Here is a 23,377-nt window from a genome sequence, read left to right as displayed (position 1 = left end):
AGAACCAAGCACCACTTTGACATCAACAACTACTCCTACAACGACAGAACCAAGCACCACCTTGACATCAACAACAACTCCGACAACGACAGAACCAAGCACCACTTTGACATCAACAACTACTCCAACAACGAAAGAACCAAGCACCACTTTGACATCAACAACTACTCCTACAACGACAGAACCAAGCACCACCTTGACATCAACAACAACTCCTACAACGACAGAACCAAGCACCACCTTGACATCAACAACAACTCCTACAACGACAGAACCAAGCACCACTTTGACATCAACAACTACTCCCACAACTACAGAGCCAAGCACCACTTTGACATCAACAACTACTCCTACAACGACAGAACCAGGCACCACCTTGATATCAACAACTACTCCTACAACGACAGAACCAAGCACCACTTTGACATCAACAACTACTCCTTCAATGACAGAACCAAGCACCACCTTGATATCAACAACTACTCCTACAACGACAGAACCAAGCACCACCTTGACATCAACAACTACTCCTTCAACGACAGAACCAAGCACCACCTTGATATCAACAACTACTCCTGCAACGACAGAACCAAGCACCACCTTGACAACAACTACTCCTACAACGACAGAACCAAGCACCACTTTGACATCAACAATTACTCCCACAACGACAGAACCAAGCACCACTTTGACATCAACAACTACTCCCACAACTACAGAGCCAAGCACCACTTTGACATCAACAACTACTCCCACAACTACAGAGCCAAGCACCACTTTGACATCAACAACTACTCCTACAACGACAGAACCAAGCACCACCTTGACATCAACAACTACTCCTTCAACTACAGAGCCAAGCACCACCTTGACATCAACAACTACTCCTACAACGACAGAACCAAGCACCACCTTGACATCAACATCTACTCCTTCAACGACAGAACCAAGCACCACTTTGACATCAACAACTACTCCCACAACGACAGAACCAAGCACCACTTTGACATCAACAACTACTCCCACAACGACAGAAACAAGCACCACCTTGACATCAACAACTACTCCCACAACGACAGAAACAAGCACCACCTTGACATCAACAACTACTCCTACAACGACAGAACCAAGCACCACCTTGACATCAACAACAACTCCTACAACGACAGAACCAAGCACCACCTTGACATCAACAACAACTCCTTCAACGACAGAACCAAGCACCACCTTGACATCAACAACTACTCCCACAACGACAGAACCAAGCACCACTTTGACATCAACAACTACTCCCACAACGACAGAAACAAGCACCACCTTGACATCAACAACTACTCCTACAACGACAGAACCAAGCACCACCTTGACATCAACAACAACTCCTTCAACGACAGAACCAAGCACCACTTTGACATCAACAACTACTCCCACATCGACAGAACCAAGCACCACTTTGACATCAACAACTACTCCCACAACTACAGAGCCAAGCACCACTTTGACATCAACAACTACTCCTACAACGACAGAACCAAGCACCACCTTGACATCAACAACTACTCCTACAACGACAGAACCAAGCACCACTTTGACATCAACAACTACTCCCACAACTACAAAGCCAAGCACCACTTTGACATCAACAACGATTCCTACAATGACAGAACCAAGCACCACCTTGACATCAACAACTACTCCTACAACGACAGAACCAAGCACCACTTTGACATCAACAACTACTCCCACATCGACAGAACCAAGCACCACTTTGACATCAACAACTACTCCCATATCGACAGAACCAAGCACCACTTTGACATCAACAACTACTCCCACAACGACAGAAACAAGCACCACCTTGACATCAACAACTACTCCTACAACGACAGAACCAAGCACCACCTTGACATCAACAACAACTCCTTCAACGACAGAACCAAGCACCACTTTGACATCAACAACTACTCCCACATCGACAGAACCAAGCACCACTTTGACATCAACAACTACTCCCACAACTACAGAGCCAAGCACCACTTTGACATCAACAACTACTCCTACAACGACAGAACCAAGCACCACCTTGACATCAACAACTACTCCTACAACGACAGAACCAAGCACCACTTTGACATCAACAACTACTCCCACAACTACAGAGCCAAGCACCACTTTGACATCAACAACGACTCCTACAACGACAGAACCAAGCACCACCTTGACATCAAAAACTACTCCTACAACGACAGAACCAAGCACCACTTTGACATCAACAACTACTCCCACAACTACAGAGCCAAGCACCACTTTGACATCAACAACTACTCCTACAACGACAGAACCAAGCACCACCTTGACATCAACAACAACTCCTTCAACGACAGAACCAAGCACCACTTTGACATCAACAACTACTCCCACAACTACAGAGCCACTCACCACTTTGACATCAACAACGACTCCTACAACGACAGAACCAAGCACCACTTTGACATCAACAACTACGCCTACAACGACAGAACCAAGCACCACCTTGACATCAACAACTACTCCTTCAACGACAGAACCAAGCACCACTTTGACATCAACAACTACTCCCACAATGACAGAAACAAGCACCATTTTGACATCAACAACTACTCCGACAACGACAGAACCAAGCACCACTTTGACATCAACAACATCTCAAACGGTGGCAACAGTTGAACGTTCCACCCTCATATCAAGGGGCACCACCAAATTACTGCCCTCTTCTACAACATTCACCACCATGACAAGTCCTCCAGTGCTAACTGAAGATTTAATTGAGGAGGACACGAAACCACCAGACACAGAATTTACTCCATCACCAATATTGTCAACAGCAACAGAATCAAGCACCACATTGATTGCAACAACAATATCACCTACACCTGTCGCTGTAGTTGGCGAATTAAGCACAACTTCCTCTATTTTCACGTTGGAAGGTGAGACAACATCAGCAAGGCCAAACAAGTTTCGAATTTCATCCTCATTTTGCTGACACCTCCACATCTATTTGTGCTTCCATTGTTGATTTCATGAATGCTCACACTGAATCATTTGTTTTGTTTTATTCAAAAGCTAGCTTTTCGTGCTGTATGATTGTTGTTGTGTCTTGTATTCATATTTCAGCAAATACAAAGGGCTCAACAACACTGCCTTCAACGAGTGCACCACCTTCTTCATCTGCTGTGCCAAATATCCGCTCAACAACAGGTACTTGTCATCACTTACATTGGAACCTTGCATCAAATTGCTTCAAGATTGGAGGTCACGTTTTTTCGAAGCTGTCCATGCGCTCACGCTTTCGAAGTGAAGAAATTTTTTCACAATTGTGTTTTTGTCGAAACTGTATCTATCTTTCGGTGTGTGTACTTACAGTGTGTCTTTAGTAAGATTCTCGGTGTTAAATGTTTCATCCCTGTATACAAAATCATTGGTTAATTCGTGTCGCATATTCTGAGGCCTAGTAGGCTTCCGTGTCCGACCTTGAGGCTTTGTTTTTCTCTCAGCGATCCGTCGATTGCGCAGCAATTACTTTCGTTCTCTGTTTTTGTCCCAGTCTTTCACCCCATACTTCCTTGTTTAAAATCTCAACTCAAAAAAAAATATATATATATATTTCCTTCTCTGCTCTTATTCGTTTATTCGTTGTTCTTATTTGTTCGTTCGTTCTTCGACCACGTTGTTCGTGATCACGGGATCACGTTGTTAAAAATGTTTAAACTTTCCCCTGAAGAACTGTATTCTGTCGTATATTATAACACCTTTTTCTTCTTCTTCTATAAAAGGATGCTTTCAACTTGCTCACCAAATCTATTCATTCCAAAAAAAAATTCCCTCTCTTAAAGTTCCTTTTTTCTACATTCCCGAAACTCCTGCACTCCACCCATCCTTCAGCGTCCTCAAACGTATTTTTGAAACGAAGGTCTCAAGAAACTCATTTTGCAATAAATGTTCGTTTCCCATAAATCGTACACTTTTCAAAATCCAATCTCACCCCGCCCCTCCAAATCTTCCCATCACCCCTTCCCTCCAAAACTTCCCCATCACCCCTCACCTCCAAATCTTCCCCATCACCCATCCCTTTCAAATCATCCCCCTTGCCCCTCCCCTCCAAATCTTCCCCATCACCCCTTCCCTCCAAAACTTCCCCATCACCCCTCCCCTCCAAAACTTCCCCATCACACCTCCCCTCCAAATCTACCCCCTTGCCCCTCCCCTCCAAATCTTCCCCATCACCCATCTCTTTCAAATCTTCCCCCTTGTCCCTCCCCTCCAAATCTTCCCCATCACCCATCCCTTTCAAATCTCTCCCCTTGCCCCTTCCCTCCTAAAATCCCCCCACACTCCTCCCCTCCGAGACTCTCCCTCGCTCCTCCCCTCCTCGACTCCCCTCTCACCCCTCCTCCTCAAAGCATCCTCCCCGCTTCTTCCCCCTTCCAACTTTCACCTTCATCTCCCCCAACCTTCTTCCTCGCTCTTCCCCCTCCTCAAATAACACCTCACTGTTCCTCACCCAATCACCATCAAACCTTTTGTCCGCCCCATTCTTCCCTTTCTCCAAGCTATTCTGAAATCTCTGACACACCTTCAACAGCTCTCCCTACCTCTTCCTCCTCTTCCACATCTTACCCTACCCCTCGCCCCCCCTGTTCTATATCCGATGCTCCCCCTTCCTCTTAATTAACGGTATGGACCTCAAACATCCGGGCCTTTGCTCAAACTTGACTGATCTCTCCATACAGGTTGCTTCTGACAAACCAGACGTGATCTGCTTTACAGAAACTTTCCTCCTTCATGATGTCTCTGATTCCTTGGTATCTCTCCCAGGTTACTCCCTCCTCCGGTATGATAGACCTGAGCCTTGTCCTGGAGGTGGGGTTGCTATCTTTATAAAAAAAAAACTCTCTTCCTCACTCGCCATGCACTGCCCTCTCTCCACCTCACCCCCAGGAATACCTTTGGCTACGGCTTCCCCTTCGCTCCCACCTTTTGTTCAAATGTGTTGTACCGTCCACCAAACAGTGATGACTCCATCTACATCTCGCTGTCTGATAATATGGACCAACTTCTATCTACCCATCCCAACTCTCTCTTTTTCATATGTGGTGATTTCAATTGTCACCATGCCAGTTGGCTGGGTGTGGGTACCTCTCTCACCAGCCATGGCTCTTCAGCAAAGGACTTCTGCGACTCACTGGGACTGACAAATCTGTCAATTTCCCGACCCAGATCTCAGTCAACGGAGAATCTTCTCTTCTGGATTTGGTTATGACTAACTTCCCTGAAAATGTCTGCTGCTCTTCTTCTGCTCCAATCGGCTCATCTGATCATGTGCTTGTTAAAGTGGACATCTCTCTGACCATTCTCAGAGAGCATCCTCAGCGTCGACGAGTCTGGCATTTCACTCAGGCCAACTGGCACGGTCTGCAAGCAGCCATCAATCATCTGGACTGGTCTCCCATCTCCACTGCCCCTGACATCAACTCATCCTGGGAATTCTTCCAAAGTAAATTGTTCTCTCTCATGCACAGATTTATCCCATCTCGTCTTCAGTTGTCATACCCTTCCTCCCATCCATGGTATACGGAATCTTGTGGTGAGGCTGTTGACCAAGAACAACTTGCTTTCGTCTCATGGAAAGCAAATCCAGCGGAAGGAAATCTCATTTCCTTTCACAAAGCCCGAAACAAGTGTGTGTCCACCCTCAGGAGAGCCAGGAAACAATATCTCTCCGTTCTCAAGACCGAACTCTCTTATCTGTCTCCCTCTTCCAAATCCTGGTGGCGTCTGGTCAAATCTGTTTCTGGTGTTTGTTCCCCCTCCATCCCCTCCCTCACCTAAAACGGCTACACAGCTGACTCCGCACGTGAAAAGCTGAATGCCTCAACTCTGTGTTTGCCTCTAAATCTTGTGTCCCAAACCCATCCCTCTCTGTACCCACCGTACCCAGTCGTATCCAGCTGCTCCTGGACTCTGTGTTCTTTCCTCCTGACAAGGTGGAAACGTTTCTGTCAACCCTCGACTCTGATTGTGCAACTGGACCTGACGGCATCAGCCCACGGGTCCTAAAATCCTGTTCTTCTGCTCTTTCACTCCCTCTCTCTGTTCTCTTCACCCTCTCTTTTGCTCAAGATCAACTGCCAGCATCTTGGAAATCAGCAAACATTACTGCTTTACACAAAAAAGGTGCAAAAACAGATCCTTGCAACTACAGACCAATGAGCCTACTCCCAATTATCAGCAAAGTCATGGAATCCATCATTGCTTCGGATATCAAATCCTTCCTCTTCTCCAATGGCTTGATCTCTGATCATCAATTTGGTTTCAGACCTGGCCACTCCACTCTGGACATGCTGCTTCTGCTTTCTCAACAATGGATGGAGGTCCGCAATGCCAAACAGGAAATTAGAGCTGTCTCCCTTGACGTATCACGTGCCTTCGATACGGTCTGGCACCCAGCTCTGCTCACCAAACTCTCCTCTTTTGGTATCCGTGGAAATCTCCATGCATGGCTGGCAGACTTCCTCTCTAGTCGTAGTCAACGTGTGGCCCTGAATGGGTTTCTCTCACTCCTCCTCCTGTTCAGGCTGGAGTTCCCCAAGGCAGTGTTCTGGGCCCTGTGCTTTTTCTGGTCTTTATCAATGATCTCTCTGACTCTCTTGAAAATCCTCTCTATCTCTTTGCTGATGACTCTACTCTCTGTCGCTCCATTCCTCATCCCTCAGATCGGCCGTCTGCAGCCTCCTCACTCTCTGCAGACCTGGACAAAATCACAGACTGGGCAAACAAGTGGAACATGTCTTTCAATCCTGACAAATCTCACACTCTTACGATGTCTCTCCGAAAAGACCGACTGGACAACCCTCCGATCCACTTTCTGAATAATCCTCTCCAAGAAGTTCTGTCAATCAAGCTTTTGGGTCTCACTTTCTGCCATGATCTTTCCTGGGAAAACCACATTTCAAATCTGGCCTCCAAAGCCAGTCGCCGACTGGTCATCCTCCGTCGTGCGAAGTCCTTCCTTGGCACACCTGAGCTCCTCACCACATACAAGGCTTTCATCCGCAGCTCAATTGAATACTGCTCTCCCCTCTGGGCTGGTGCTCCTGCCTCACACGTAGCTCGTCTTCACGCTGTTGAAACCAAAGCGTTCAGAATCATTGGAATCTCCCGCGATGAAGCTAACTCCAATGGTCTTTCACTCATTCACCACAGGCAGGTTGGTGGTCTTTCCGTCTTCTACCGACTCCTCTCTAGCCTTGCCCTCCCTGCTCTCTCTGGGCTCTGTTCCCCAAATATTCCTACAGGTCGCACAAGATCTGCCTGCAACCCTCTTATGGTTAAACTGTCAGAATCAAGACTCTCTGCTCACCTTCACTCCTTCATTCCTCTTTTCTCCTGCCTCTGGAACAAACTCCCTCACTCTCTTCAATCCCACTCTACCCTCCAGGTCTTTAAAACAGCTGTTCACCACCATCTCTTATCTTCCCCCATCCAAAACCTTGATCTTTTCTACCCCCGTTAATTTCACCCCAAATCCACTTTTTTGAAATTCCAACTTCTGTCCTAGAAGTCCTTGGTGGCCTTGTGTTTTATACTTCTCCCACCCCCCCCCCCCCCTTCCCACGCCTCTCCCCCCAAGCCCTCTCCCTCCCACACATCTCCCTGCTCTCAAATGTTATGTTTGTGTGCTTCCCCTTCTCTCCCCATCTTGTCTTCCGATCCCTCTTTTTATATATTTTGTTTGTCTGGTTGATTTGTTTGTGAAATAAATGTTAGCTCTTTCATGAACTTCGATTCAGGATACAAAAAAAAAAAAAAAAAAATGGCGACAAGAAACACAATTTGGATTTATTTATATCTCAAACAATATTTTCATTTTTGAAATGTAGATAATTCAAGTTCATCGAAAAAAAGAACTTCCATTCAACTGTTGAAACAACGTTAACATTTTCATGATGGATCCTCAGTTATTTGTGGTTGGAAAATTCCACTGAAGTTTTCATCTGGGATTCTCGGGTTTGTTTCCTATTCTTGCGAACTACGACTCAAAATTGAGCACAATCTATACAAAGTGTACCAGTCACTGGTGGAGTATTGCAGGTCTTCGGGTCATTAAAAGTCTTTGGAGACGAACCCTGGAAACTATGGAGAGAGAGTGGAATGCAACTACTCCAACTTAAGAATCATCAACACAGACGTGAATCTTCAATTCACAAACAACTTTGATGCAGAAGGATGTAATTTGGTCCATCATGCCCGTGTTACATCAACGCCACATTGATTGATCCAATCTATCAGTTTATCGACTGGTATTCCCTGGGAGTGCGGATGGAGGAGTGGGAATGAGAACAGTGGTGTTAATGGAGTGCAGACAGGATTGGCCAAATTTCCTCCTCCTGCATCCAGGTTCCTTTTACATCCCTGTAACTGAAGGCCGATCAGAGCATGTCAACCGCTGTGGGAATCAAGGTGCAGCTGACATTTTGAAAGTTAGCCCAACATGGAGCAATAGACACATCCCACTTCCCATGGCGGTTTCCATACTCGTTTTGGCTTTCCAGTGATAAATCCAGTGTTTTATTATTATTATTGAACATTGCTTTCCATTTCCACCGCGCATGAGGTTCTTGCCAAAACGTTGAGAAGGCAGTTGCACCGTATGCAAGGGCATCGTCATTGATGCATTTCATAAAAAGAAGGTATTTTTTAGTCTATACCGTCTCGTTTAGACCAAATTCAAACCAAAAATGGAGCTCAACAACCTATGCTAAATGTCTGTTCAACCCCATTTTTTCCATCTCCCGTACCCGATAATATAAAGCTATGATGTGAAATATATAATTTTAAAAAAATACCAATCAATGCCAAAGGTCTGCAATTTAAAGATGAAAAGTTTTTTTTAACTGAAAAACAAACACACATATAAACATGCATACATACATACATATATACATACATACATATGTTGGGGAATGAATCGAAGTTCCACCAAGATGAGGAAGAAGGGTAACAAAATTTATTAATATACCAAGTACACGACGTGGAGATGCTCAGGAAAGAGAAGGTCTAACGCAGCCTTCAAAATCCCCAGGTATCCGACTCTACCATACCAAGAGTTGAGTTTAAATACAAAACCTAATCAAATTATTCCTCCGCGAAACAAAAGGCAGTTTCAAAGGGATAAAGGATTTGAATCGCCCAATCCTGTCTTTATCGGCTTGAATTGTTAATGAAAACCAGACTCAAATCTTATCCCCTTTCCTGTCGGCTTGAATTGTTCATGAAAACCAGACTCAAATCTTATCCCCTTTCCTATCGGCTTGAATTGTTCATGAAAACCAGACTCAAATCTTATCCCCTTTCCTGTCGGCTTGAATTGTTCATGAAAACCAGACTCAAATCTTATCCCCTTTCCTGTCGGCTTGAATTGTTCATGAAAACCAGACTCAAATCTTATCCCCTTTCCTGTCGGCTTGAATTGTTAATGAAAACCAGACTCAAATCTTATCCCCTTTCCTATCGGCTTGAATTGTTCATGAAAACCAGACTCAAATCTTATCCCCTTTCCTGTCGGCTTGAATTGTTAATGAAAACCAGACTCAAATCTTATCCCCTTTCCTATCGGCTTGAATTGTTCATGAAAACCAGACTCAAATCTTATCCCCTTTCCTATCGGCTTGAATTGTTCATGAAAACCAGACTCAAATCTTATCCCCTTTCCTGTCGGCTTGAATTGTTCATGAAAACCAGACTCAAATCTTATCCCCTTTCCTGTCGGCTTGAATTGTTCATGAAAACCAGACTCAAATCTTATCCCCTTTCCTGTCGGCTTGAATTGTTCATGATAACCAGACTCAAATCTTATCCCCTTTCCTATCGGCTTGAATTGTTCATGAAAACCAGACTCAAATCTTATCCCCTTTCCTGTCGGCTTGAATTGTTCATGAAAACCAGACTCAAATCTTATCCCCTTTCCTATCGGCTTGAATTGTTCATGAAAACCAGACTCAAATCTTATCCCCTTTCCTATCGGCTTGAATTGTTCATGAAAACCAGACTCAAATCTTATCCCCTTTCCTATCGGCTTGAATTGTTCATGAAAACCAGACTCAAATCTTATCCCCTTTCCTGTCGGCTTGAATTGTTAATGAAAACCAGACTCAAATCTTATCCCCTTTCCTATCGGCTTGAATTGTTCATGAAAACCAGACTCAAATCTTATCCCCTTTCATGTCGGCTTGAATTGTTCATGAAAACCAGACTCAAATCTTATCCCCTTTCATGTCGGCTTGAATTGTTCATGAAAACCAGACTCAAATCTTATCCCCTTTCATGTCGGCTTGAATTGTTCATGAAAACCAGACTCAAATCTTATCCCCTTTCCTGTCGGCTTGAATTGTTAATGAAAACCAGACTCAAATCTTATCCCCTTTCCTGTCGGATTGAATTGTTCATGAAAACCAGACTCAAATCTTATCCCCTTTCCTGTCGGCTTGAATTGTTCATGAAAACCAGACTCAAATCTTATCCCCTTTCCTGTCGGCTTGAATTGTTAATGAAAACCAGACTCAAATCTTATCCCCTTTCCTGTCGGATTGAATTGTTCATGAAAACCAGACTCAAATCTTATCCCCTTTCCTATCAGCTTGAATTGTTCATGAAAACCAGACTCAAATCTTATCCCCTTTCCTGTCGGCTTGAATTGTTCATGAAAACCAGACTCAAATCTTATCCCCTTTCCTGTCGGCTTGAATTGTTCATGAAAACCAGACTCAAATCTTATCCCCTTTCCTGTCGGCTTGAATTGTTCATGAAAACCAGACTCAAATCTTATCCCCTTTCCTGTCGGCTTGAATTGTTCATGAAAACCAGACTCAAATCTTATCCCCTTTCCTGTCGGCTTGAATTGTTAATGAAAACCACAATCTTATCCCCTTTCATGTCGGCTTGAATTGTTCATGAAAACCAGACTCAAATCTTATCCCCTTTCCTGTCGGCTTGAATTGTTCATGAAAACCAGACTCAAATCTTATCCCCTTTCCTGTCGGCTTGAATTGTTCATGAAAACCAGACTCAAATCTTATCCCCTTTCCTATCGGCTTGAATTGTTAATGAAAACCAGACTCAAATCTTATCCCCTTTCCTATCGGCTTGAATTGTTCATGAAAACCAGACTCAAATCTTATCCCCTTCCCTATCGGCTTGAATTGTTAATGAAAACCAGACTCAAATCTTATCCCCTTTCCTATCGGCTTGAATTGTTCATGAAAACCAGACTCAAATCTTATCCCCTTTCCTGTCGGCTTGAATTGTTCATGAAAACCAGACTCAAATCTTATCCCCTTTCATGTCGGCTTGAATTGTTCATGAAAACCAGACTCAAATCTTATCCCCTTTCCTGTCGGCTTGAATTGTTCATGAAAACCAGACTCAAATCTTATCCCCTTTCCTGTCGGCTCGAATTGTTCATGAAAACCAGACTCAAATCTTATCCCCTTTCCTATCGGCTTGAATTGTTCATGAAAACCAGACTCAAATCTTATCCCCTTTCCTATCGGCTTGAATTGTTCATGAAAACCAGACTCAAATCTTATCCCCTTTCATGTCGGCTTGAATTGTTCATGAAAACCAGACTCAAATCTTATCCCCTTTCCTATCGGCTTGAATTGTTCATGAAAACCAGACTCAAATCTTATCCCCTTTCCTGTCGGCTTGAATTGTTCATGAAAACCAGACTCAAATCTTATCCCCTTTCCTGTCGGCTTGAATTGTTAATGAAAACCAGACTCAAATCTTATCCCCTTTCATGTCGGCTTGAATTGTTCATGAAAACCAGACTCAAACCTTATCCCCTTTCCTGTCGGCTTGAATTGTTCATGAAAACCAGACTCAAATCTTATCCCCTTTCCTATCGGCTTGAATTGTTCATGAAAACCAGACTCAAATCTTATCCCCTTTCCTATCGGCTTGAATTGTTAATGAAAACCAGACTCAAATCTTATCCCCTTTCCTGTCGGCTTGAATTGTTAATGAAAACCAGACTCAAATCTTATCCCCTTTCATGTCGGCTTGAATTGTTCATGAAAACCAGACTCAAATCTTATCCCCTTTCCTATCGGCTTGAATTGTTAATGAAAACCAGACTCAAATCTTATCCCCTTTCATGTCGGCTTGAATTGTTCATGAAAACCAGACTCAAACCTTATCCCCTTTCCTATCGGCTTGAATTGTTCATGAAAACCAGACTCAAATCTTATCCCCTTTCCTGTCGGCTTGAATTGTTCATGAAAACCAGACTCAAATCTTATCCCCTTTCCTATCAGCTTGAATTGTTCATGAAAACCAGACTCAAATCTTATCCCCTTTCCTGTCGGCTTGAATTGTTCATGAAAACCAGACTCAAATCTTATCCCCTTTCCTGTCGGCTTGAATTGTTCATGAAAACCAGACTCAAATCTTATCCCCTTTCCTGTCGGCTTGAATTGTTCATGAAAACCAGACTCAAATCTTATCCCCTTTCCTGACTTGAATTGTTCATGAAAACCAGACTCAAATCTTATCCCCTTTCCTGTCGGCTTGAATTGTTCATGAAAACCAGACTCAAATCTTATTCCCTTTCCTGTCGGCTTGAATTGTTAATGAAAACCAGACTCAAATCTTATCCCCTTTCCTGTCGGCTTGAATTGTTCATGAAAACCAGACTCAAATCTTATCCCCTTTCCTGTCGGCTTGAATTGTTAATGAAAACCAGACTCAAATCTTATCCCCTTTCCTGTCGGCTTGAATTGTTCATGAAAACCAGACTCAAATCTTATCCCCTTTCCTGTCGGCTTGAATTGTTCATGAAAACCAGACTCAAATCTTATCCCCTTTCCTGTCGGCTTGAATTGTTCATGAAAACCAGACTCAAATCTTATTCCCTTTCCTGTCGGCTTGAATTGTTAATGAAAACCAGACTCAAATCTTATCCCCTTTCCTGTCGGCTTGAATTGTTCATGAAAACCAGACTCAAATCTTATCCCCTTTCCTGTCGGCTTGAATTGTTAATGAAAACCAGACTCAAATCTTATCCCCTTTCCTGTCGGCTTGAATTGTTCATGAAAACCAGACTCAAATCTTATCCCCTTTCCTATCGGCTTGAATTGTTCATGAAAACCAGACTCAAATCTTATCCCCTTTCCTATCGTCTTGAATTGTTCATGAAAACCAGACTCAAATCTTATCCCCTTTCCTATCGGCTTGAATTGTTCATGAAAACCAGACTCAAATCTTATCCCCTTTCCTATCGTCTTGAATTGTTCATGAAAACCAGACTCAAATCTTATCCCCTTTCCTATCGGCTTGAATTGTTCATGAAAACCAGACTCAAATCTTATCCCCTTTCCTATCGGCTTGAATTGTTCATGAAAACCAGACTCAAATCTTATCCCCTTTCCTGTCGGCTTGAATTGTTCATGAAAACCAGACTCAAATCTTATCCCCTTTCCTGTCGGCTTGAATTGTTCATGAAAACCAGACTCAAATCTTATCCCCTTTCCTATCGTCTTGAATTGTTCATGAAAACCAGACTCAAATCTTATCCCCTTTCCTATCGGCTTGAATTGTTCATGAAAACCAGACTCAAATCTTATCCCCTTTCCTATCGTCTTGAATTGTTCATGAAAACCAGACTCAAATCTTATCCCCTTTCCTATCGGCTTGAATTGTTCATGAAAACCAGACTCAAATCTTATCCCCTTTCCTATCGGCTTGAATTGTTCATGAAAACCAGACTCAAATCTTATCCCCTTTCCTATCGGCTTGAATTGTTCATGAAAACCAGACTCAAATCTTATCCCCTTTCCTGTCGGCTTGAATTGTTCATGAAAACCAGACTCAAATCTTATCCCCTTTCCTGTCGGCTTGAATTGTTCATGAAGATTCCTGGCTCTAAACTTCATTACAGAAGAGCTGTTCTCAGCTGAACGAAATAAGTATTTCGTTTTCAATACAAGGAGAAACTAACTACGAAAACAAATTGCCATCATTTAATGGCATAATTTCCCACACATACCAACATAATTACATACATGCTTTCTTTTGTGGTGTGTTGTGGTCACAGAGAAGAAAATCGAGACAACAACCAGCCTTCTGACGTCATCATCATCATCATCATCCTCAACAGCACAAACTCCCCTTCAAGCATTAACAACTACATCTGAACCTGAACTTCAAACATCATCCAAAAGCTCCTTTCTGCCATCCACAACAACAACAACAACAACAACTACCAGGATTACAAGTGAATCTGCAACAACACCATCAAGTGCATTCACAAGTGAGAGAACACCACTTACCTTTCCTTCTACATACAAGTCACAGGAAGCAAGCACCGTGTCTAACCGTGCAGTTACAACTGAAACAACAACACAAGCATTACCTGCAACCAGTGCCTCTACCATGACGATTTCAACAACACAAGCAGACACTACAACTGTGTCAACCACTACACCATCTGTGAGAACATCACTGACACAAACCACAAGGGAAGCAACATCAACTCCGGTGACAACCGAAACTACATCAAAAACTACTCCCACAACGACAGAACCAAGCACCACTTTGACATCAACAACTACTCCTACAACGACAGAACCAAGCACCACTTTGACATCAACAACTACTCCTACAACGACAGAACCAAGCACCACCTTGACATCAACAACTACTCCTACAACGACAGAACTAAGCACCACTTTGACATCAACAACTACTCCCACAACGACAGAACCAAGCACCACCTTGACATCAACAACTACTCCTACAACGACAGAACCAAGCACCACTTTGACATCAACAACTACTCCTTCAACAGAACCAAGCACCACTTTGACATCAACAACTACTCCCACAACGACAGAACCAAGCACCACCTTGACATCAACAACTACTCCTACAACGACAGAACCAAGCACCACTTTGACATCAACAACTACTCCTTCAACAGAACCAAGCACCACCTTGACATCAACAACTACTCCCACAACGACAGAACCAAGCACCACCTTGACATCAACAACTACTCCTACAACGACAGAACCAAGCACCACCTTGACATCAACAACTACTCCAACAACGACAGAACCAAGCACCACCTTGACATCAACAACTACTCCTACAACGACAGAACCAAGCACCACCTTGACATTAACAACTACTCCTACAACGACAGAACCAAGCACCACTTTGACATCAACAACTACTCCTACAACGACAGAACCAAGCACCACCTTGACATCAACAACTACTCCTACAACGACAGAACCAAGCACCACCTTGACATCAACAACTACTCCCACAACGACAGTACCAAGCACCACCTTGAAATCAACAACGACTCCTACAACGACAGAACCAAGCACCACTTTGACATCAACAACTACTCCTTCAACAGCACCAAGCACCACTTTGACATCAACAACTACTCCTACAACGACAGAACCAAGCACCACCTTGACATCAACAACTACTCCTACAACGACAGAACCAAGCACCACCTTGACATCAACAACTACTCCTACAACGACAGAACCAAGCACCACTTTGACATCAACAACTACTCCCACAACGACAGAACCAAGCACCACCTTGACATCAACAACTACTCCTACATCGACAGAACCAAGCACCACCTTGACATCAACAACGACTCCTACAACGACAGAACCAAGCACCACTTTGACATCAACAACTACTCCCACAACTACAGAACCAAGCACCACCTTGACATCAACAACTACTCCCACAACGACAGAACCAAGCACCACCTTGACATCAACAACTACTCCTACATCGACAGAACCAAGCACCACCTTGACATCAACAACTACTCCTACAACGACAGAACCAAGCACCATTTTGACATCAACAACTACTCCTACAACGACAGAACCAAGCACCACCTTGACATCAACAACAACTCCCACAACGACAGTACCAAGCACCACCTTGACATCAACAACGACTCCTACAACGACAGAACCAAGCACCACTTTGACATCAACAACTACTCCTACAACGACAGAACCGAGCACCACTTTGACATCAACAACTACTCCCACAACGACAGAACCAAGCACCACTTTGACATCAACAACTACTCCCACAACGACAGAACCAAGCACCACTTTGACATCAACAACTACTCCCACAACGACAGAACCAAGCACCACTTTGACATCAACAACTACTCCTCCAATGACAGAACCAAGCACCACTTTGACATCAACGACTACTCCCACAACGACAGGACCAAGCACCACTTTGACATCAACTACTACTCCCACAACGACAGGACCAAGCACCACTTTGACATCAACAACTACTCCTACAACGACAGAACCAAGCACCACTTTGACATCAACAACTACTCCTACAACGACAGGACCAAGCACCACTTTGACATCAACTACTACTCCCACAACGACAGGACCAAGCACCACTTTGACATCAACAACTACTCCTACAACGACAGAACCAAGCACCACTTTGACATCAACAACTACTCCCACAACGACAGAACCAAGCACCACTTTGACATCAACAACTACTCCTACAACGACAGAACCAAGCACCACTTTGACATCAACAACTACTCCCACAACGACAGAACCAAGCACCACTTTGACATCAACAACTACTCCCACAACGACAGAACCAAGCACCACCTTGACATCAACAACTACTCCTACAACGACAGAACCAAGCACCACTTTGACATCAACAACTACTCCTTCAACAGAACCAAGCACCACCTTGACATCAACAACTACTCCCACAACGACAGAACCAAGCACCACCTTGACATCAACAACTACTCCTACAACGACAGAACCAAGCACCACCTTGACATCAACAACTACTCCAACAACGACAGAACCAAGCACCACTTTGACATCAACAACTACTCCTACAACGACAGAACCAAGCACCACCTTGACATCAACAACTACTCCTACAACGACAGAACCAAGCACCACCTTGACATCAACAACAACTCCTACAACGACAGAACCAAGCACCACCTTGACATCAACAACTACTCCTACAACGACAGAACCAAGCACCACTTTGACATCAACAACTACTCCTACAACGAGAGAACCAAGCACCACCTTGACATCAACAACAACTCCTACAACGACAGAACCAAGCACCACTTTGACATCAACAACTACTCCTACAACGAGAGAACCAAGCACCACCTTGACATCAACAACTACTCCTACAACGACAGAACCAATCACCACTTTGACATCAACAACTACTCCTACAACGACAGAAACAAGCACCACCCTGACATTAACAACTACTCCTACAACGACAGAACCAAGCACCACTTTGACATCAACAACTACTCCTACAACGACAGAACCAAGCACCACCTTGACATCAACAACTACTCCTACAACGACAGAACCAAGCACCACCTTGACATCAACAACTACTCCCACAACGACAGTACCAAGCACCACCTTGAAATCAACAACGACTCCTACAACGACAGAACCAAGCACCACTTTGACATCAACAACTACTCCTTCAACAGCACCAAGCACCACTTTGACATCAACAACTACTCCTACAACGACAGAACCAAGCACCACCTTGACATCAACAACTACTCCTACAACGACAGAACCAAGCACCACCTTGACATCAACAACTACTCCTACAACGACAGAACCAAGCACCACCTTGACATCAACAACTACTCCTACAACGACAGAACCAAGCACCACTTTGACATCAACAACTACTCCTACAATGACAGAACCAAGCACCATCTTGACATTAACAACTACTCCTACAACGACAGAACCAAGCACCACTTTGACATCAACAACTACTCCTACAACGACAGAACCAAGCACCACCTTGACATCAACAACTACTCCCACAACGACAGAACCAAGCACCACTTTGACATCAACAACTACTCCTACAACGACAGAACCAAGCACCACTTTGACATCAACAACTACTCCCACAACGACAGAACCAAGCACCACTTTGACATCAACAACTACTCCCACAACGACAGAACCAAGCACCACTTTGACATCAACAACTACTCCCACAACGACAGAACCAAGCAGCACTTTGACATCAACAACTACTCCCACAACGACAGAAACAAGCACCACTTTAACATCAACAACTACTCCCACAACGACAGAACCAAGCACCACTTTGACATCAACATCGAGTCCAACAACGACAGAATCAAGCACCACTTTGACATCAACAACTACTCCGACAACGACAGCACCAAGCACCACTTTGACATCTACAACTACTCCGACAACGACAGAACCAAGCACCACTTTGACATCAACAACTACTCCTACAACGACAGCACCAAGCCCCACTTTCACATCAACGACTACTCCTACAACGACAGAACCAAGCACCCCTTTGACATCAACAACTGCTCCTACAACGACAGAACCAAGCACCACTTTGACATCAACAACTACTCCCACAACGACAGAACCAAGCACCACTTTGACATCAACAACTACTCCCACAACGACAGAACCAAGCACCACTTTGACATCAACAACTACTCCCACAACGACAGAACCAAGCACAACTTTGACGTCAACAACGACTCCCACAACGACAGGACCAAGCAGCACTTTGACATCAACAACTACTCCCACAACGACAGAACCAAGCACCACTTTGACATCAACAACTACTCCCACAACGACAGAACCAAGCACCACTTTGACATCAACAACTACTCCCACAACGACAGAACCAAGCACCACTTTAACATCAACAACTACTCCAACAACGACAGAACCAAGCACCACTTTAACATCAACAACTACTCTGACAACGACAGCACCAAGCACCACTTTGACATCTACAACTACTCCGACAACGACAGAACCAAGCACCACTTTGACATCAACAACTACTCCCACAACGACAGAACCAAGCACCACTTTGAGATCAACATCGAGTCCGACAACGACAGAACCAAGCACCACTTTGACATCAACATCTATTCCGACAACGACAGAACCAAGCACCACCTTGACATCAACAACTACTCCCACAACGACAGAACCAAGCACCACCTTGACATCAACAACTACTCCCACAACGACAGAACCAAGCACCACCTTGACATCAACAACTACTCCCACAACGACAGAACCAAGCACCACTTTGACATCAACAACTACTCCTACAACGACAGAACCAAGCACCACTTTATCAACATCTACTCCCGCAATGACAGAACCAAGCACCACTTTGACATCAACAACTACTCCCACAACGACAGAACCAAGCACCACTTTGACATCAACAACAACTCCTACAACAGAACCAAGCACCACTTTGACATCAACAACTACTCCTACAACGCTAGCACCAAGCACCACTTTGACGTCAACAACTACTCCTACAACGACAGAACCAAGCACCACTTTGACATCAACAACGACTCCCACAACGACAAAACTAAGCGCCACTTTGACATCAACAACTACTCCTACAACAGAACCAAGCACCACTTTGACATCAACAACTACTACAACGACAGCACCAAGCACCACTTTGACGTCAACAACTACTCCTACAACGACAGAACCAAGCACCACTTTGACATCAACAACGACTCCCACAACGACAAAACTAAGCACCACTTTGACATCAACAACTACTCCCACGACAGCACCAAGCACCACTTTGACAACAACGACTCCTACAACGACAGAAACAAGCACCATTTTGACATCAACAACTACTCCCACGACAGCACCACGCACGACTTTGACAACAACGACTCGTACAACGACAGAACCAAGCACCACTTTGACATCAACAACTACTCCCACGACAGAACGAAGCACCACTTTGACATCAACAACTACTCCTGCAACGACAGAACCAAGCACCACTTTGACATCAACAACTACTCCCACAATGACAGAACCAAGCACCACTTTGACATCAACAACTACTCCCACAACGACAGAACCGAGCACCACTTTGACATCAACAACTACTCCTACAACGACAGAACCAAGCACCACTTTGACATCAACAACTACTCCCACAATGACAGAACCAAGCACCACTTTGACATCAACAACTACTCCCACAACGACAGAACCAAGCACCACTTTGACATCAACAACTACTCCCACAACGATAGAACCAAGCACCACTTTGACATCAACAACTACTCCCACAACGACAGAACCAAGCACCACTTTGACATCAACAACTACTCCTACAACGACAGAACCAAGCACCACTTTGACATCAACAACTACTCCCACAACGACAGAACCAAGCACCACTTTGACATCAACAACTACTCCCACAATGACAGAACCAAGCACCACTTTGACATCAACAACTACTCCCACAACGACAGAACCAAGCACCACTTTGACATCAACGACTACTCCCACAACGACAGAACCAAGCACCACTTTGACATCAACAACTACTCCCACAACGACAGAACCAAGCACCACTTTGACATCAACAACAACTCCTACAACAGAACCGAGCACTACTTTGACATCCACAACTACTCCTTCAACAGAACCAAGCACCACTTTGACATCAACAACTACTCCTACAACGACAGCACCAAGCACCACTTTAACATCAACAACTACTCCTACAACGATAGAACCAAGCACCACTTTAACATCGACAACTACTCCCACAACGACAGAACCAAGCACCACTTTAACATCGACAACTACTCCCACAACGACAGAACCAAGCACCACTTTGACATCAACAACTACTCCCACAACGACAGAACCAAGCACCACTTTGGCATCAACAACTACTCCCACAACGACAGAACCAAGCACCACTTTGACATCAACAACTACTCCAACAACGACAGAACCAAGCACCACTTTGACATCAACAACTACTCCCACAACGACAGAACCAAGCACCACTTTGACATCAACAACTACTCCGACAACGACAGAACCAAGCACCTCTTTGACATCAACAACTACTCCCACAACGACAGAATCAAGCACCACTTTGACATCAACAACTACTCTGACAACGACAGAACCAAGCACCACTTTGACATCAACAACTACTCCCACAACGACAGAACCAAGCACCACTTTGACATCAACAACTACTCCCACAACGACAGAACCAAGCACCACTTTGACATCAACAACTACTCCCACAACGACAGAACCAAGCACCACTTTGACATCAACAACTACTCCCACAACAACAGAACCAAGCACCACTTTGACATCAACAACTACTCCCACGACAGAACCAAGCACCACTTTGACATCAACAACTACTCCCACAACGACAGAACCAAGCACCACTTTGACATCAACAACTACTCCCACAACGACAGAACCAAGCACCACTTTGACATCAACAAATACTCCCACAACAACAGAACCAAGCACCACTTTGACATCAACAACTACTCCGATGACAGAACCAAGCACCACTTTGACATCAACAACTACTCCCACAACGACAGAACCAAGCACCACTTTGACATCAACAACTACTCCCACAACGACAGAACCAAGCACCACTTTGACAACAACGACTCCTACAACGACAGAAACAAGCACCACTTTGACAACGACAACTCCTACAACGACAGAACTTAGCACCACTTTGACATCAACAATTACTCCCACAACGACAGAACCAAGCACCACTTTTACATCAACTACTACTCGCACAACGACAGAACCAAGCACCACTTTGACATCAACAACTACTCCCACAACGACAGAACCAAGCACCACTTTGACATCAACAACTACTCCTACAATGACAGAACCAAGCACCACTTTGACATCAACCACTACTCCCACAATGACAGAACCAAGCACCACTTTGACATCAACAACTACTCCCACAACAACAGAACCAAGCACCACTTTGACATCAACAACTACTCCCACAACAACAGAACCAAGCACCACTTTGACATCAACAACTACTCCCACAACAACAGAACCAAGCACCACTTTGACATCAACAACTACTCCCACAACGACAGAATCAAGCACCACTTTGACACGAAGCACCACTTTGACATCAACAACATCTCAAACAGTATCAACAGTTGAACGTTCCACCCTCATATCAAGGGGCACCACCAAATCACTGCCCTCTTCTACAACATTCACCACCATGACAAGTCCTCCAGTGCTAACTGAAGATTTAATTGAGGAGGACACGAAACCACCAGACACAGAATTTACTCCATCACCAATATTGTCAACAGCAACAGAATCAAGCACCACATTGATTGCAACAACAATATCACCTACACCTGTCGCTGTCGTTGGCGAATTAAGCACAACTTCCTCTATTTTCACGTTGGAAGGTGAGACAACATCAGCAAGGCCAAACAAGTTTCGAATTTCATCCTCATTTTGCTGACACCTCCACATCTATTTGTGCTTCCATTGTTGACTTCATGAATGCTCACACTGAATCATTTGTTTTGTTTTATTCAAAAGCTAGCTTTTCGTGCTGTAAGATTGTTGTTGTGTCTCGTATTCTTATTTCAGCAAATACAAAGGGCTCAACAACACTGCCTTCAACGAGTGCACCACCTTCTTCATCTGCTGTGCCAAATATCCTCTCAACAACAGGTACTTGTCATCACTTACATTGGAACCTTGCATCAAATGGCAACAAGAAACACAATTTGGATTTGTTTATATCTCAAACGATATTTTCATTTTTGAAATGTAGATAATTCAAGTTCATCGAAAAAAAGAACTTCCATTCAACTGTTGAAACAACGTTAACATTTTCATGATGGATCCTCAGTTATTTGTGGTTGGAAAATTCCACTGAACTTTTCATCTGGGATTCTCGGGTTTGTTTCCTAATCTTGCGAACTACGACTCAAAATTGAGCACAATCTATACAAAGTGTACCAGTCACTGGTGGAGTATTTCAGGTCTTCGGGTCATTGAAAGTCATTGGAGACGAACCCTGGAAACTATGGAGAGAGAGTGGAATGCAACTACTCCAACTTAAGAATCATCAACACAGACGTGAATCTTCAATTCACAAGTGAGAGAACACCACTTGCCTTTCCTTCTACTTACAAGTCACAGGAAGCAAGCACCGTGTCTAACCGTGCAATTACAACTGAAACAACAACACAAGCATTACCTGCAACCAGTGCCTCTACCTTGACGATTTCTACAACACAACCTCAGATAATAGTCGAAACAATAAAATATGAAAATGCAACTCAACTATCAACAGAAATGGAAACTGAACATTCAATAACAGAACC

General features: G+C 44.1%; 1 protein-coding gene across 1 annotated transcript; it reads left to right on the top strand.

Moving 5' to 3' along the window:
* Positions 1-303: 303 nt before the first annotated feature.
* On the top strand, positions 304-22,935 carry LOC137433528 (uncharacterized). Its single transcript, XM_078785601.1, has 5 exons — positions 304-2,966; positions 3,154-3,237; positions 14,132-14,347; positions 22,346-22,447; positions 22,635-22,935. The coding sequence occupies exons 1-5, from the start codon at positions 446-448 to the stop codon at positions 22,823-22,825; spliced, it is 3,114 nt and encodes a 1,037-aa protein (XP_078641727.1). The 5' UTR covers positions 304-445; the 3' UTR covers positions 22,826-22,935.
* Positions 22,936-23,377: the final 442 nt, after the last annotated feature.

The sequence above is a fragment of the Myxine glutinosa genome, chromosome 10, assembly GCF_964187855.1.
Source record: "Myxine glutinosa chromosome 10, kmMyxGlut1.1, whole genome shotgun sequence".
In the NCBI taxonomy this organism is placed as follows: domain Eukaryota; kingdom Metazoa; phylum Chordata; class Myxini; order Myxiniformes; family Myxinidae; genus Myxine; species Myxine glutinosa.
Note: the sequence above shows the minus strand (reverse complement) of the source record. Positions and strands in the feature narration are given on the sequence as shown.

What these genes read in the sequence shown, in the direction of transcription:
- LOC137433528 (XM_078785601.1), top strand. Translation starts at nt 446, where the DNA reads ATGACAGAACCAAGCACCACCTTGATATCAACAACTACTCCTACAACG. An exon ending in CTCTATTTTCACGTTGGAAG is followed by an intron (nt 2,967 to 3,153) that starts GTGAGACAACAT and finishes TTCATATTTCAG; the next exon opens with CAAATACAAAGGGCTCAACA. An exon ending in CTCTATTTTCACGTTGGAAG is followed by an intron (nt 22,448 to 22,634) that starts GTGAGACAACAT and finishes TTCTTATTTCAG; the next exon opens with CAAATACAAAGGGCTCAACA.